This window comes from Salmo salar, chromosome 02, assembly GCF_965601325.2.
Source record: "Salmo salar chromosome 02, fSalSal1, whole genome shotgun sequence".
Lineage (NCBI taxonomy): Eukaryota > Metazoa > Chordata > Actinopteri > Salmoniformes > Salmonidae > Salmo > Salmo salar.
Genome location: NC_138292.1, coordinates 74,262,501 through 74,278,392, shown reverse-complemented (window position 1 = coordinate 74,278,392; position 15,892 = coordinate 74,262,501). Strand labels below are relative to the sequence as shown.

The 15,892-nt window shown below is 45.5% G+C and overlaps 1 protein-coding gene across 1 annotated transcript in view; it reads left to right on the top strand.

Annotated features, from left to right (window-relative positions):
* The window catches only part of LOC106564303 (tuberin), a 67,002-nt gene that overhangs the window by 33,456 nt on the left and 17,654 nt on the right, over window positions 1–15,892 (top strand). Inside the window, 10 exon segments of the mRNA XM_082966897.1 lie at window positions 599–701; window positions 870–967; window positions 3,861–4,028; window positions 9,087–9,248; window positions 9,441–9,468; window positions 9,470–9,600; window positions 9,721–9,833; window positions 11,215–11,469; window positions 14,590–14,645; window positions 14,647–14,833. Of these exon segments, the coding sequence (XP_082823023.1) occupies window positions 599–701; window positions 870–967; window positions 3,861–4,028; window positions 9,087–9,248; window positions 9,441–9,468; window positions 9,470–9,600; window positions 9,721–9,833; window positions 11,215–11,469; window positions 14,590–14,645; window positions 14,647–14,833 (1,301 nt within the window).

Below are 15,892 nucleotides of genomic sequence, written 5' to 3'. Positions count from 1 at the left end.
CCAGTACATTGTGTCTCTCTCTCTCCAGGTTTAACCAGTACATTGTGTCTCTCTCTCCAGGTTTAACCAGTACATTGTGTCTCTCTCTCTCCAGGTTTAACCAGTACATTGTGTCTCTCTCTCCAGGTTTAACCAGTACATTGTGTGTCTCTCTCTCCAGGTTTAACCAGTACATTGTGTCTCTCTCTCTCCAGGTTTAACCAGTACATTGTGTCTCTCTCTCTCCAGGTTTAACCACTACATTGTGTCTCTCTCTCTCCAGGTTTAACCAGTACATTGTGTCTCTCTCTCTCCAGGTTTAACCAGTACATTGTGTCTCTCTCTCTCCAGGTTTAACCAGTACATTGTGTGTCTCTCTCTCCAGGTTTAACCAGTACATTGTGTGTCTCTCTCTCCAGGTTTAACCAGTACATTGTGTGTCTCTCTCTCCAGGTTTAACCAGTACATTGTGTGTCTCTCTCTCCAGGTTTAACCAGTACATTGTGTGTCTCTCTCTCCAGGTTTAACCAGTACATTGTGTGTCTCTCTCTCCAGGTTTAACCAGTACATTGTGTGTCTCTCTCCAGGTTTAACCAGTACATTGTGTGTCTCTCTCCAGGTTTAACCAGTACATTGTGTCGTTGGCTCACCATGTCATCTCCATGTGGTTTATCCGCTGCAGACTCACCTTCAGAAAGGATTTTGTGCAGTACATCACCAAGGTAGGTGTGTGTTCTCTGTGTTTACACGTGTGTAATAGTCTACCTGTTTCCTGAGTCATTTTCCTTGTAACCACTCTCTCCTCCTTTCTACTCTCTCTCCTCGCCCTCTCTCCTCGCCCTCTCTCCTCGCCCTCTCGCCTCGCCCTCTCCTCTCCTCTCTCTATCCAGGGTCTGCGCTCTAATGCTCTGATGCCGTTTGATGACACCCAGGACACTCAGAGCAGCTTCCGTGCTCGCAGCACCAGCCTCAATGAGAGGCCCAAGAGGTACACACACACACACACACACACACACACACGGCCGGGTCACATGACTGCTCATTGAAGATCTTGTGACCGCATGCCCGTACAGGAGGTTGGTGTTGTCAAGGTAACACAGGACTCAGCATGACTGTCGTTGTTGTGGTGTGATGGTTGTTTTGCTTTCCCACAGGTTGCTATGGTGGTCATTTCTGTTTTGGTCATTTGTTTTTTGTTGGTAAATATTTTCTGTTGGTTGTTGTCTCAACTCACGCACATTATTACCACAAGATACACAAAGAGATGGAGAGAGAGGAGTGTGGGTCTTCCCTTTTCTCTCTCTCTCTCTCTCTCTCTCCCTCTCTCTCTCTCTCTGTCTCTCTCTGTCTCTGTCTCTGTCTCTCTGTCTCTCTCTGTCTCTCTCTCTCTCTCTCTTATTTATATATATATATATCAGGGCAGCTGTTTGACTGCAACCTATTAAAGAGATGCTCAGAGAAATAATCCCCATTAAAATCACATTATAAAATCTTATAATAACAGCTAATAATTAAATCAGTCACAAAAGTGACTTCCTGAACCCCGTCCCACCTAAATCCTACCCCCTAGCCATAACCAGGCCACCCTAATGGTCCCTTGGAGTGTTAATCAAAATCCCCAGCTTGGAATTCTGTCATACTGACATCGTCTACAATCGCTCTTTTTTAATTCTGTGAGCAAGTCGACTTCTCCACCAATGTTGACCATGGACTTGGGGCCCAACCCCCCCCCCCCCCCCCTCTCCCTTTTCCTCCATTCTGAGGAGATTTAACTTTAACAGAAAATCTCCTCTACTCCCAATCGCTTCCCTTGCTTTTTCTGTGGTGACTGGGGAGAAGAGTAGATTCTCTCTCCTTCTTTCTCCTCTCCTGCTTTCTCTCTCCTCTTTTGTTGGCGCCCAAAATGTCACTTCCTGATTTCTTTATGCCCTCCATGGCAACGCCCATGCTCCCATAGTAACGCGCCATAGTAACACACACACTCCCATGTTAACTCTCAATAGCAACACATAATAACAACATTCTATTAATAGCCTGTACTGACCCCATCCTACTGTACCAGACCCCCTAACCATGTACTGACCCCCACCCCTCCGACCCAGACCCCTAACCCTGTCCTGACCCCCACCCTCCCAGACCCCCTAACCTTGTACTGACCCCCACCCTCCCAGACCCCCTAACCCTGTACTGACCCCCACCCTCCCACCCTCCCAGACCCCCTAACCCTGTACTGACCCCCACCCTCCCAGACCCCCTAACCCTGTACTGACCCCCACCCTCCCAGACCCCCTAACCCTGTACTGACCCCCACCCTCCCAGACCCCCTAACCCTGTACTGACCCCCACCCTCCCAGACCCCCTAACCATGTACCGACCCAGACCCCCTAACCCTGTACTGACCCCCACCCTCCCAGACCCCCTAACCCTGTACTGACCCCCACCCTCCCAGACCCCCTAACCATGTACCGACCCAGACCCCCTAACCCTGTACTGACCCCCACCCTCCCAGACCCCCTAACCCTGTACTGACCCCCACCCTCCCAGACCCCCTAACCCTGTACTGACCCCCACCCTCCCAGACCCCCTAACCCTGTACTGACCCCCACCCTCCCAGACCCCCTAACCCTGTCCTGCTCCTGTGTATACTTACTCTATCTACTGTACCTCTGTAGGAGTTGGAGAGATGCATGTAAGGTCTAAAAACAGATCTAAGATAGCTGTATAATAATAACCTGATCCTTTTACCAGGGTCCCTCTTCAGCTTGTAGCTACTTCCATAAAGTAACGTTTAAAAAACACAGCAGGTAGGGCATCATTAGAGTATTCTCACATTAAAGATGGGTTCTCCTGTAACTTCTCTCTAGTGGTTACAGAATCCAACTACGTCTTAGACTCAGATGGACAATGTGTCCTAGTATATAAGACCTCCGTTTGTAGTTAGACACTAGATGATGTTTTCATGCTCTACTCCGACACCCACTTCATCCTACACATTCCTTTCAGTTGGTTCTATCATTTGTTGTTGATTTGGTTTTTAACCTCTTCCTTCCACCTTGTTGTGTTCACTGTTGGTTTATATTAACCCTCAGACCGTGGTGATCTCTTCAGTTGTGTTGATTTTAACCCCTCCTGCTCTGAGTCCATCCTCTATGACACATCTCTGTGTCCCAAATGGCACCCTATTCCCTTTATAGTGCACTACCTTTGACCAATAGGGTAGTGCACTGTAGAGGGAATAGGTTGTCATTTTGGGACGCATCCTCAGTCATGGCAACGTCGGCTTCTCCTCTTGCTGCTCAATGTGATGATGTCTCATTTTCTTTCAGGAATACTTTGTTTTTGTGTTGGTTGTGAAAAAGCGGTTTATTATCCTATTGCTTTTTATAGTTGTTCCTTTCTGATTTTTCTGTTCATAGTGTTCACTGCTGTTAATTTTCTCAACTTGTTTTTGTTTACTCTTTGGTTGATTTGACCCCCATCCCCTCCTCTGACTGGGTGCTGCGTTGTGGGTGTGGTTTCGGGGTGGGGTCGGTGACACCCTGGATCCCTCCATTGCTATTGGCACACTCTCTTCTGCTCATCCCCTGACCCTTTGACCTTCGTGTCCCACCCCCCTTGCCCCTCGCACATGTGACGTGTCTCCGTTGGTCACCTGGTGGTCGTTCGGGGCCGTTTCTGACGTGACGGGCGACATATCCTGATTTCCGTTTCCTGTTGGCCGTTACCTCTCTCCCCCCCGCCCTCTCCTCCCTCGCCCACCCCTACTCTGTCCCTCTTGCCAACACACAATCCCACCCACCCCCTTTCCCACACACGCCAACCTGCCCCCTACCCCCCCACACCTTCCACCCTCCACTCCTGCCACATTGCCATGGTCCCAGTCTACGGGCAGCCAAAATGGCGAAGGCCCACCTCCAGCAGCAGCAGGCGTCAATGGCAGCGGGCGTAGCGGCGAGTACCGGCTCTCCCGTTAAAGAGCTGAGAGATCTGTCGGCCATGGACGCCTTCCGCTCCCGAAGCATCAGCGTCTCCGAGCACGCGGTGCGCAGGTAGAGAGCACTCTGGGTAACCAGGAAATAAAACCCAGAAAATAACATTTCTTGCTTCCGTTGGGGGGTGGGGCTTGGTGGGGGGCGGGAGCCGTCGTCATAAGGACCGGTGGGCGGTTGCCAGGGAAACCTGGGTTGGGTGGTGGTGGCATGCTGGAGGAGGATGTGTTTTTGGGCTGCAATTGTAATCTTTAAAAAAAAAAATGTTTTACTACATTTGACTGATTTTGTTGCATGCGGTTTGTGCTTTGGAAAACATCTAGACTTCTGTCAATGTTTTTCTGTTAACCCCGTTTTGGCTTCTCTTATTTCTCTGATGCTTTAGTTTGTTATGAATAGTTATTTTTGGTTGTGGTGTTTGCTGGGTTCTGCTGTGCTGACTGGATTTAATTTACCCGACTGACTGAATGGCTGGAGGAAAACATGGCCCTAGGCTCCAAGCAGTGTACTGAGACGACAAGACTGACAGCCACCGCTACCAATGATTGGCTTTTCCTCTTCCCTGTGGGAGGGGACTATTGCGTTATGGGCCAATGAGAAGCCAGGCTTACACACAACACAACACACATGCTTTGAATGCTGCCTGTGTAGTTTTCTGTTGCGTTCCATTTGTTTGGCCCACAGACGCTTGAACAGTGTTCAGCTACCTCTGCTGATTTACAACCATCTGTCTGTTTGTGGGATGTTGGGATTCGTTGATTATCTGAGTTACAAAATCACGCTAACTTTCCCAAAATTCCTGGATTTCCCGATCATTCCTTCCAGATTCAAGGAATATTCCAATTTGTATTTCTGGGAATTTTGGGGAAAGTTACCAGAATTATGCTACCCCTATTGATGACTGAGAGTGACTGGCTGAGAGTGACTGACTGAGTTGGGGGTTTTGTGGTGTCTGTCTCCAACTGACTCAATGACTCCTGCCATGCACCAATCACTACACACACTTACCTACCAGCTTGACTGACTGACTGTGTGAGAGTGACTGGCTGTGTGAGAGTGACTGGCTGTGTGAGAGTGACTGGCTGTGTGACTAGTGAATGAGACATTGCAGTTGGTGGTGGTTAGATAATGTTTAGCATTTCTCTCTCTTCATCTGTGTATCTCAAACCCATAGGAGTCCATAGGTTGTGATTGAGCGGTCTGTCAGATAGGGAATTAGCTCAGCTGACACTCAACTAGTCAGCTCTCAAACACTAGCCAGTCTGTTTGTGCTATCATGGTAACTCATCGCCATGCCAAACAATTTGTCTTGACAATGACCTCTATGGAGTTGGCAAGAGCACAAACACATCTGGGACCAGGCTACTAAAGTACTAGTTCTAATCTAAATTGTCCAAAGGAGAGGGAAGAACAGATCTGGGACCAGGCTACTAAAGTACTAGTTCTAATCTAAATTGTCCCAATGAGAGGGAAGAACAGATCTGGGACCAGGCTACTAAAGTACTAGTTCTAATCTAAATTGTCCCAATGAGAGGGAAGAACAGATCTGGGACCAGGCTACTAAAGTACTAGTTCTAATCTAAATTGTCCAAAGGAGAGGGAAGAACAGATCTGGGACCAGGCTACTAAAGTACTAGTTCTAATCTAAATTGTCCCAATGAGAGGGAAGAACAGATCTGGGACCAGGCTACTAAAGTACTAGTTCTAATCTAAATTGTCCCAATGAGAGGGAAGAACAGATCTGGGACCAGGCTACTAAAGTACTAGTTCTAATCTAAATTGTCCAAAGGAGAGGGAAGAACAGATCTGGGACCAGGCTACTAAAGTACTAGTTCTAATCTAAATTGTCCCAATGAGAGGGAAGAACAGATCTGGGACCAGGCTACTAAAGTACTAGTTCTAATCTAAATTGTCCCAATGAGAGGGAAGAACAGATCTGGGACCAGGCTACTAAAGTACTAGTTCTAATCTAAATTGTCCAAAGGAGAGGGAAGAACAGATCTGGGACCAGGCTACTAAAGTACTAGTTCTAATCTAAATTGTCCCAATGAGAAGGAAGAACAGATCTGGGACCAGGCTACAAAAGTATCAGGAGACGGAGGAAGAAGTACGTAGTTTTCAAGGCCCTGTTACAATCTGTATAACTGTCAGTCCCCCTCCTGACCAGCAGGGTGCAGGAGACTATCACTAGATAGCCTGAGGAGCTTCCCCTTCCCACTGATCCAAGACCAGTTTTGTGTTTCCCCTCTAATGGTTAGGGATAGGATTGGGGCCAGTTGAGCTGATCCTAGATCTGTGCCTATAAGAAAGTACAGTATTTGGGATTCCTCAAACAGAAGGTCTAACAGACTCGCCTCAGTGTGCAACTATGGCAATGTCTCACATGGCACACTGTTCCCTTCATAGTGCACTACCTTTGACCAGAGCCCTATGGGGTTGCCTATGGGTCCTGGTCAAAAGTAGTGCACTACATAGGGAATGGGTTGCCATTTGGAACGCGACAACAGACTTAGTGCCTCAGCCGACTCCTACTAGCTACAGGTGTTCTGCCTACCTACCACTGGTGGTCAGCTTTCTTACACACACACACACACACACACACACACACACACACACACACACACACACACACACACACACACACACACACACACCTGCTAGCATCAGAGAGTCAACTCTTTTTAACTTTGCTTTAACTGCAATTCAAGTAATCTTTCATTTCATTTGAAATCTCCCTCTCGTTTAGTCCGTACCTCTCCAAAGCAACAGGCAGACAGCTTGTTGTTGTTGTTGAAAATATTCAAAGCAACGTGCTTTTAGCTAATAAAGGTAAAGGCCTAAATGCTTTTGGCTCCAGGTATCATGCCAGGTTCTGTCCTTCAATGGAACACCTGTTTTAGTTTCACTTCAATACAACATAACATTTCTTCTTTATTTGTTTGAACACAGAGAGAGAGAGAGGGGGGGAGGAGAGAGATGTGGAAAAACACTATCGGACACAGCCACTGCTGCAATGCAGAACTATGTTGAAAGAGCTGTTGATGTGATGGCTGGCTGGATAAACGGATGATAGATTAACACTACGGCCGTGTCTCATTCCAAAAGGCTCGCTGCCTCTCTCTCCCTGCCTCAATAGGCAGTGTCCTTATGGATTGAGGCACAGCCCAGTAATAACAGATAAGAGACTGACACAGAACCCTACTGAATGGTGGATACCTTCCCCTCAGACTGTATGGATTTATGCTTCAAGGGTTTTAGGGTACTGGAAATCACCACGTCCCAAATGGAACCCTATTTCTCATCCCTGGTCAAAAGCGGAGCCCTATTTAGGGACTAGGTCTCCAGACTTGATCTTAACACTAAACCATGTACTTAATGTTCAATATGACCAGGTTAAGGTGATAATTGCGCCGTCATGTGCTCCCAAACGAGTAGCATAAGGACGGTACCGATCTGGTGACATAAGAGAAAGATATTCTTGATCGTTTTGTAGTCATGGCGGTCTGAATGGGTGTCCACCAGAGCAGCTGGGTCAGTGCCACCAGGTCAAGGGTCAATTAAGGGTTGAACACTTTGCAGCACAACCCACTGTGCTGCTGGGTTGTGCTGGTCACAAGCTGGGACTTGGTCTGAGTTAGCGTTAGCAATAGCAATAGCATTAGCAGTAGCGATAGTGTTGGCAGTAGTGATAGTGTTAGCGATTGGTGTTAGCAATAGCGATAGCATCAGCCATAACCTCTTGGGAGAGCGAGCTGCAGTGTCTATATGCTTTTGTCCAGCGGTGTCCAATGGGCCTTGGTCTAAAGTAGTGCTCTATATAGGGAATAGGATGCCATTTGGCACACAGACAAGACGTTTTTTTTATATTCTGTTACACAAGACGGACAGAACTGACGCAGGTAGAGGGAAAATAACTTCTAGAGGCATGAGCCACTTAGAGGAACAAGAAAGAGGGAATGTTCCTCGTCCTCTCTCGTCGTCTTCTCTCGTCTCCTGCGTCACTCACACTTGTTCCTTCCTCTAAAGGGCTTAGGATGACAACCTATCATCCCCCCTTTCTTTTCATCCCTGCTACTGTCTCAGTGTGTGGGCTTGACGGATGACATGTTTAAAGTCTTGGTGATTTAAACAGACAGGGAGGAAGACAGGCAGTTTGAATGATTTACATTAGTTTAAAACGCAGAGTCTTCTCAGTATCTAGTATATCATGTAGATGTGTGGACATAGAAGCTGAAAGTATCTGTGTTTAATCCAAAAGATGACTTCCTAACTACATTCTGTTGTAGTCTGGACGGTGTTTGTCTGAACTCTTGGTTCCTACATCCAACCCGTTCCCTGTAGTAAGGTCATTCCTGAAGACGGGTATAACTTGTCTCATTGACCTACAGAACAGTAGCTGTGTGTTCTGTTTTCCCCTGGCAGGGGTTACCATGGTTACCGGGATGCCATGGGGGTCTCCAGGGAGGAATGCTGAAGGGAGATGTAGATCAGGTGACTGGGATATCACGGTAGACAGGTCACAGTTCCCCCGACCCTCAGTTCTGACAGCATGTTGTTCTAGTGTTCTCTCTCCTTCAACATAAAAGCTCCTGGTCTTCCTCTATCTCTGACACCGGCTGTGGTTCCTGGGCCTTTGTAGAAGGGACACCCTGTCAGCAGTAAGCATAGCACTTCACATTCACAGAGGGAACGGATGACAGATCATTTCAAGCGCCCAGGCTTCCGCTTCAGTTACTTATACCAAGTCCCAGCTCGTTTGTGTGTGTGTGTGTGGGAGAGACAGATTTGCTTATCTGTGTTGGCGTACATCAGCGGTGTACACCTGAGAGAGAGACGAGCCAGGCTATGTGTGTGAGAATGCAATGCTGCGTGTGTGTGTTTTGTTTGGATCTTGCAAACTGTGTGTGTCAGTGGAGGCTGGTGAGGGGAGGACAGCTCATAATAATGACCGGGACGGAGTGGTTATCATGGTATCATTTTTTTCTTCCTGTTTGATTCCATTCACTCCATTCCAGCCGTCATTGAGCCGTCCTCCCCTCAGCAGCCTCCACTGGTGTATGTATGTGTCTCCCTCTCCCTTGTCTCTCTGACACCCTCTCTGGCACCCCCTGGCTGTAGGATGCACACCTCCAGCACCACGTGTAGTCTGGGTTCTTCTGATGAGAACCCCGTGAGCCAGGCAGACGATGGGTTAAAGACTGTCCACCTGGAGTTAACTGAGACCTGTCTGGACATGATGGCTAGATACGTCTTCTCCAACTTCTCAGCCCTGCCCAAGAGGTACGGATGGACAGGGTGTTGACCACGGGAGCTTTTCTGCTTTCATTAGGGAACTCGTGGGTCTTCACTCTAGTCTTCATTATTGACACAATCACAACGGGAAAAGGACACAAGGTTGTCTTCCATGATTATCAACTGCCATAAGCCTTCAGAACTAAGTGGCCTTGACCCCTGACCCTTAACCTTTGCCAGGTCTCCTATAGCAGAGTTCCTTCTGGCGGGGGGGTCGCAGTATGACCTGGCTGGTGGGTAACAAGCTGATCACCATAACGACCAGCGGTGGGGTCAGGAGCCAGGCCCTACTGGGAATGGACATGGCTGAGAGGCTGGGAGGAGGGGGAGAGATGACCAGGTAACCACCCCCACACACACACACGGTAACCCATACACACACGGTAACCCATATATATAATATATGCATACACACACACACACTGTCAGTAATATCCGGTCTCTCTCCTGCCCCCTGTAGGTCAGACCCCTCCCTTCACACCCGTCAGACCAAAGAGGCTCCGGCCAAACTGGAGTCCCAGTCCAGTCAACAGCTCAACAGAGCCTCACGCATCAGAGTCCGATCCATGTCAGGTAGGAAGATGAGGAACTCTCTCTTTGTCTCTCTGTCTATCCTTCTCTCTCTCTCTACTGTCATCAGAGTCCGATCCATGTCAGGTAGGAAGAGGACATTCTATCTAGCTATCTAATCTATACACTACACGATCTAAAGTATGTGGACACCTGCTCGTCGAACATCTCATTCCACATTCACGGGCATTAATATGGAGTTGGTCCCCCTTTGCTGCTATAACAGCCTCCACTCTTCTGGGAAGGCTTTCCACTAGATGTTGGAACATTGCTGCAGGGACTTGCTTCCAATCAGCCACGAGCATTAGTGAGGTCGGACACTGATGTTGGGCGATTTAGGCCTGGCTCACAGTCGGCGGTCTAATTCATCCCAAAGGTGTTTGATGGAGTTGAGGTCAGGGCTTTGTGCAGGCCAGTCAAGTTCTTCTACGCTGATCTTGACAAACAATTTCTCTATGGACCTTGCTTTGTGCACAGGGAAATTGTAATGCTGAAACAGGAAAGAGCCTTCCCCATACTATTACCACAGTGTTGGAAGCACAGAATCGTCTAGAATGTCATTGTATGCTGTAGCGTTAAGATTTCCCTTCACTGGAACTAAGGGGCCTAGCCTGATCCATGAAAAACAGCCCCAGAACATTTATTTTTCCTCCACCAAACTTTACAGTTGGCACTATGCATTGGGGAAGGTAGCGTTTTCCTGGCATCCACCAAACCCAGATTCGTCTGTCGGACTGCCAGATTGTGAAGCGTGATTCATCAGAGAATGCGTTTCCACTGCTCCAGAGTACAATGGTGGAGAGTTTGACACCACTCCAGCCAATGCTTGGCATTGCGCATAGTGATCTTAGACTTGTGTGCGGCTGCTCGGCCATGGAAACCCATTTCATGAAGCTCCCGACGAACAGTTCTTGTGCTGACCTTGAGGCAGTTTGGAACTCAGAAATGAGTGTTGCATCTGAGGACAGCACTCTGTGGTCCCGTTCTGTGAGCTTGTGTGGCCTACCACTTCGCTTCTGAGACGTTATTGCTCCTAGACGTTTTCACTTCACAATACAGTTGACCGGTGCAGCTCAGCAGGGCAGAAATCTGACGAACTGACATGTTGGAAAGGTGGCATCCTATGACAGTGCCACGTAATACACTAAGCTTTTCAGTAAGGCCATTCTACTGCCAATGTTTGTCTATGGAGATTGCATGGCGGTGTGCTCGATTTTTATACACCTGTCAGCAACGGTGTGGCTGAAATAGCTGAATCCACTAATTTGAAGGGGTGTCTATCTCTCCTTCGGTCCATGTAAGGTAGGGATGGTGATATGTCACTCATTCTCCTTCTCTCCGCCCGTTCCTTCTCCTTTGCACCCCCCCCCCCCCCCCCCCCCAGGTGGTCATGCTCTCCGTGCAGGTCCAGCCCAGAGCCTCAGCCCCCTGGTCTCACCCTCTGAGGGGGGAGAGCTGTGTGGTGTCCCCCTCTCTCCCCCTTCCTCCTCCTCCGGACCCTGTCTGGATGGCCTGGGGCCCCCCTCTCCCTCCCCCTGTGCCCCCCCTAAGGACCCCCTCAAAGACAAGCCCAGCCTGGCAGAGTTCCTGCCCGTTCTGACCCAGGGATGGGCCGAAATCTTCATACGCAGACCCTCAGGTAAACACACACACCTGTTGAATAACTTCCTCTTCATCTGTTTACACGCGGAAGATACAGACCATTTTAGATCATTTTCTCTGACCTGACTAATTGATTGATTCAAGGGGGGGATTCTGAGCTGACATATGGAATGGTTTAAGATGTTCATAATATGGATCATTTAGCTATTTGATAAATGTTAGGACCCTTTAGGTTTAAAACAATACTATTTGATAAATGTTAGGACCCTTTAGGTTTAAAACAATAATACTATTTGATAAATGTTAGGACCCTTTAGGTTTAAAACAATAATACTATTTGATAAATGTTAGGACCCTTTAGGTTTAAAACAATAATACTATTTGATAAATGTTAGGACCCTTTATGTTTAAAACAATAATACTATTTGATAAATGTTAGGACCCTTTAGGTTTAAAACAATAATACTATTTGATAAATGTTAGGACCCTTTAGGTTTAAAATAATACTATTTGATAAATGTTAGGACCCTTTAGGTTTAAAATAATACTATTTGATAAATGTTAGGACCCTTTAGGTTTAAAACAATACTATTTGATAAATGTTAGGACCCTTTAGGTTTAAAACAATACTATTTGATAAATGTTAGGACCCTTTAGGTTTAAAACAATAATACTATTTGATAAATGTTAGGACCCCTTTAGGTTTAAAACAATAATACTATTTGATAAATGTTAGGACCCTTTAGGTTTAAAATAATACTATTTGATAAATGTTAGGACCCTTTAGGTTTAAAACAATACTATTTGATAAATGTTAGGACCCTTTAGGTTTAAAACAATACTATTTGATAAATGTTAGGACCCTTTAGGTTTAAAACAATAATACTATTTGATAAATGTTAGGACCCCTTTAGGTTTAAAACAATAATACTATTTGATAAATGTTAGGACCCTTTAGGTTTAAAATAATACTATTTGATAAATGTTAGGACCCTTTAGGTTTAAAATAATAATACTATTTGATAAATGTTAGGACCCTTTAGGTTTAAAACAATACTATTTGATAAATGTTAGGACCCTTTAGGTTTAAAACAATAATACTATTTGATAAATGTTAGGACCCTTTAGGTTTAAAACAATAATACTATTTGATAAATGTTAGGACCCTTTAGGTTTAAAACAATAATACTATTTCATAAATGTTAGGACCCTTTATGTTTAAAACAATAATACTATTTGATAAATGTTAGGACCCTTTAGGTTTAAAATAATACTATTTGATAAATGTTAGGACCCTTTAGGTTTAAAACAATACTATTTGATAAATGTTAGGACCCTTTAGGTTTAAAACAATAATACTATTTGATAAATGTTAGGACCCCTTTAGGTTTAAAACAATAATACTATTTGATAAATGTTAGGACCCTTTAGGTTTAAAATAATACTATTTGATAAATGTTAGGACCCTTTAGGTTTAAAACAATAATACTATTTGATAAATGTTAGGACCCTTTAGGTTTAAAACAATAATACTATTTGATAAATGTTAGGAACCTTTAGGTTTAAAACAATAATACTATTTGATAAATGTTAGGACCCTTTAGGTGTAAAACAATAATACTATTTGATAAATGTTAGGACCCTTTATGTTTAAAACAATACTATTTGATAAATGTTAGGACCCTTTAGGTTTAAAACAATAATACTATTTGATAAATGTTAGGACCCTTTAGGTTTAAAACAATAATACTATTTGATAAATGTTAGGACCCTTTAGGTTTAAAACAATAATACTATTTGATAAATGTTAGGACCCTTTATGTTTAAAACAATAATACTATTTGATAAATGTTAGGACCCTTTAGGTTTAAAACAATACTATTTGATAAATGTTAGGACCCCTTTAGGTTTAAAACAATAATACTATTTGATAAATGTTAGGACCCTTTAGGTTTAAAACAATAATACTATTTGATAAATGTTAGGACCCTTTATGTTTAAAACAATACTATTTGATAAATGTTAGGACCCCTTTAGGTTTAAAACAATAATACTATTTGATAAATGTTAGGACCCTTTAGGTTTAAAATAATACTATTTGATAAATGTTAGGACCCTTTAGGTTTAAAACAATACTACTATTTGATAAATGTTAGGACCCCTTTAGGTTTAAAACAATAATACTATTTGATAAATGTTAGGACCCCTTTAGGTTTAAAACAATAATACTATTTGATAAATGTTAGGACCCTTTAGGTTTAAAACAATAATACTATTTGATAAATGTTAGGACCCTTTAGGTTTAAAACAATACTACTATTTGATAAATGTTAGGACCCTTTAGGTTTAAAATAATACTATTTGATAAATGTTAGGACCCTTTAGGTTTAAAACAATAATACTATTTGATAAATGTTAGGACCCTTTATGTTTAAAATAATACTATTTGATAAATGTTAGGACCCCTTTAGGTTTAAAACAATAATACTATTTGATAAATGTTAGGACCCTTTAGGTTTAAAATAATACTATTTGATAAATGTTAGGACCCCTTTAGGTTTAAAATAATACTATTTGATAAATGTTGATTGCGGTCTTTACTACTCAAGCCCATAGAAACACGTTGAATAACACGTGCAGATAAACGCACCGTCAAAAAATAAATCGTAAGAAACAAGGTTTTTAAGTGTCTGTCCTAAATCTAGGAGATATAAAAACAAATCTGGAAATACATATTATTTTTTGACATATTTAACCCGTTTTTTTGGTTAGGCACAAATCTACCTTCATACTTCCATTCGTTTAAAAAACAACTGGTACGGGTTACCTTCAGATGAGTCCCGTGACACTTATGAGGTCCTACAGCAAAACGGAGAACATCATTGTGTTGGTGAGAATCTCCCCTTTCCACAGTGGAGGCCCAGTAGTTTGTAGCCCAAACGGTTTGGACGCTACAGAACAGAAGTTAGCACATCGTGGTACCTACTTCAGACGAGATTCCCCTTTCCACAGAGTGGTTTGTAGGTCAAACCGTTCTGCTTTTCCAGACGTTTACGTGAAAAGACCCCTTTTAGCTTAAACGGATGGATTTTGATGGGGGTTTTGTGATGTAACTTAGATTGACACAGGGGGATAATTGACTTCTCTCCATGTCCAGGTAACACCAGCTGGTTGATGTGTCTGGAGAATCCTCCCAGTCCCTTCTCCTCTGAGGCTGGGTAACATGCCTCTCCAGGAGCTGTCCTCTGTCCTCATGGCCATGGAGGGGGTCAAGGAGCCCCCCACCCAGACCGCCAGCGCCCCCACCAGCACAGCCACCCCTGCACCGACCCCCGTAGCCCTTAACCCCCCTGGACCCATCCAAGGGGGCAAGCCTGGACCCATCCAGCGCTCTAACACGGGTGAGGAGGCAGAGGGAAGGGGTGTGTTGGGTATTGTAAGTGTTTATTGGTGGGGGGGGGGGGGGGGTAGTGTGTGTTGGGTATTGTAAGTGTGTGTTGGTGGGAGGGGATAGTGTGTGTTGGTGGTCTACCTTTCCACAGGTGGCTCCAGTGTGGAATGCCTGTGGTAGTGGTCCTAATTGAATGGACTTCATGGTTAATATTGTATTGTGGTAGAAGTGGTATAGTTGGATCAGTGTTACAGGTCTGATAAACTGGACACAGAACTGTTGTCCAGCGTGAAACACTCTTCATCTGAATGAAACCTAGGTGGGAAATCTCCCCTCTGGTTCTATTTTCAAGACTGAGACACAACTGAGAACATTTGATAAAGTGTCTCATGTGTAGCAGGTAAAAAAACGTGTTTTCCTGACAGCCCAGTACAGCTCCCCCCACCCAGTCACCACCGGTACAGCAGCTCCCCCAGTCACCACCGGTACAGCAGCTCCCCCCAGTCACCACCACCGGTACAGCAGCTCCCCCCAGTCACCACCACCGGTACAGCAGCTCCCCCCAGTCACCACCACCGGTACAGCAGCTCCCCCCAGTCACCACCACCGGTACAGCAGCTCCCCCCAGTCACCACCACCGGTACAGCAGCTCCCCCCAGTCACCACCACCGGTACAGCAGCTCCCCCCAGTCACCACCACCGGTACAGCAGCTCCCCCCAGTCACCACCACCGGTACAGCAGCTCCCCCCAGTCACCACCACCGGTACAGCAGCTCCCCCCAGTCACCACCACCGGTACAGCAGCTCCCCCCAGTCACCACCACCGGTACAGCAGCTCCCCCCAGTCACCACCACCGGTACAGCAGCTCCCCCCAGTCACCACCAGGTTGTTAAGAACTCCTGCTGTACTTCACTGAACATGAATGAACCTCCCTCCAGTCTGCTCGGCTCTCTCTCTCTCTCGGCTCTCTCTCTCTCTTTCTCTCTCTTTCGGCTCTCTCTCTCTCTTTCTCTCTCTTCTCGCTCTCTCGGCTCTCTCTCTTTCTCCCTCTCTCTTTCTCTCTCTCTT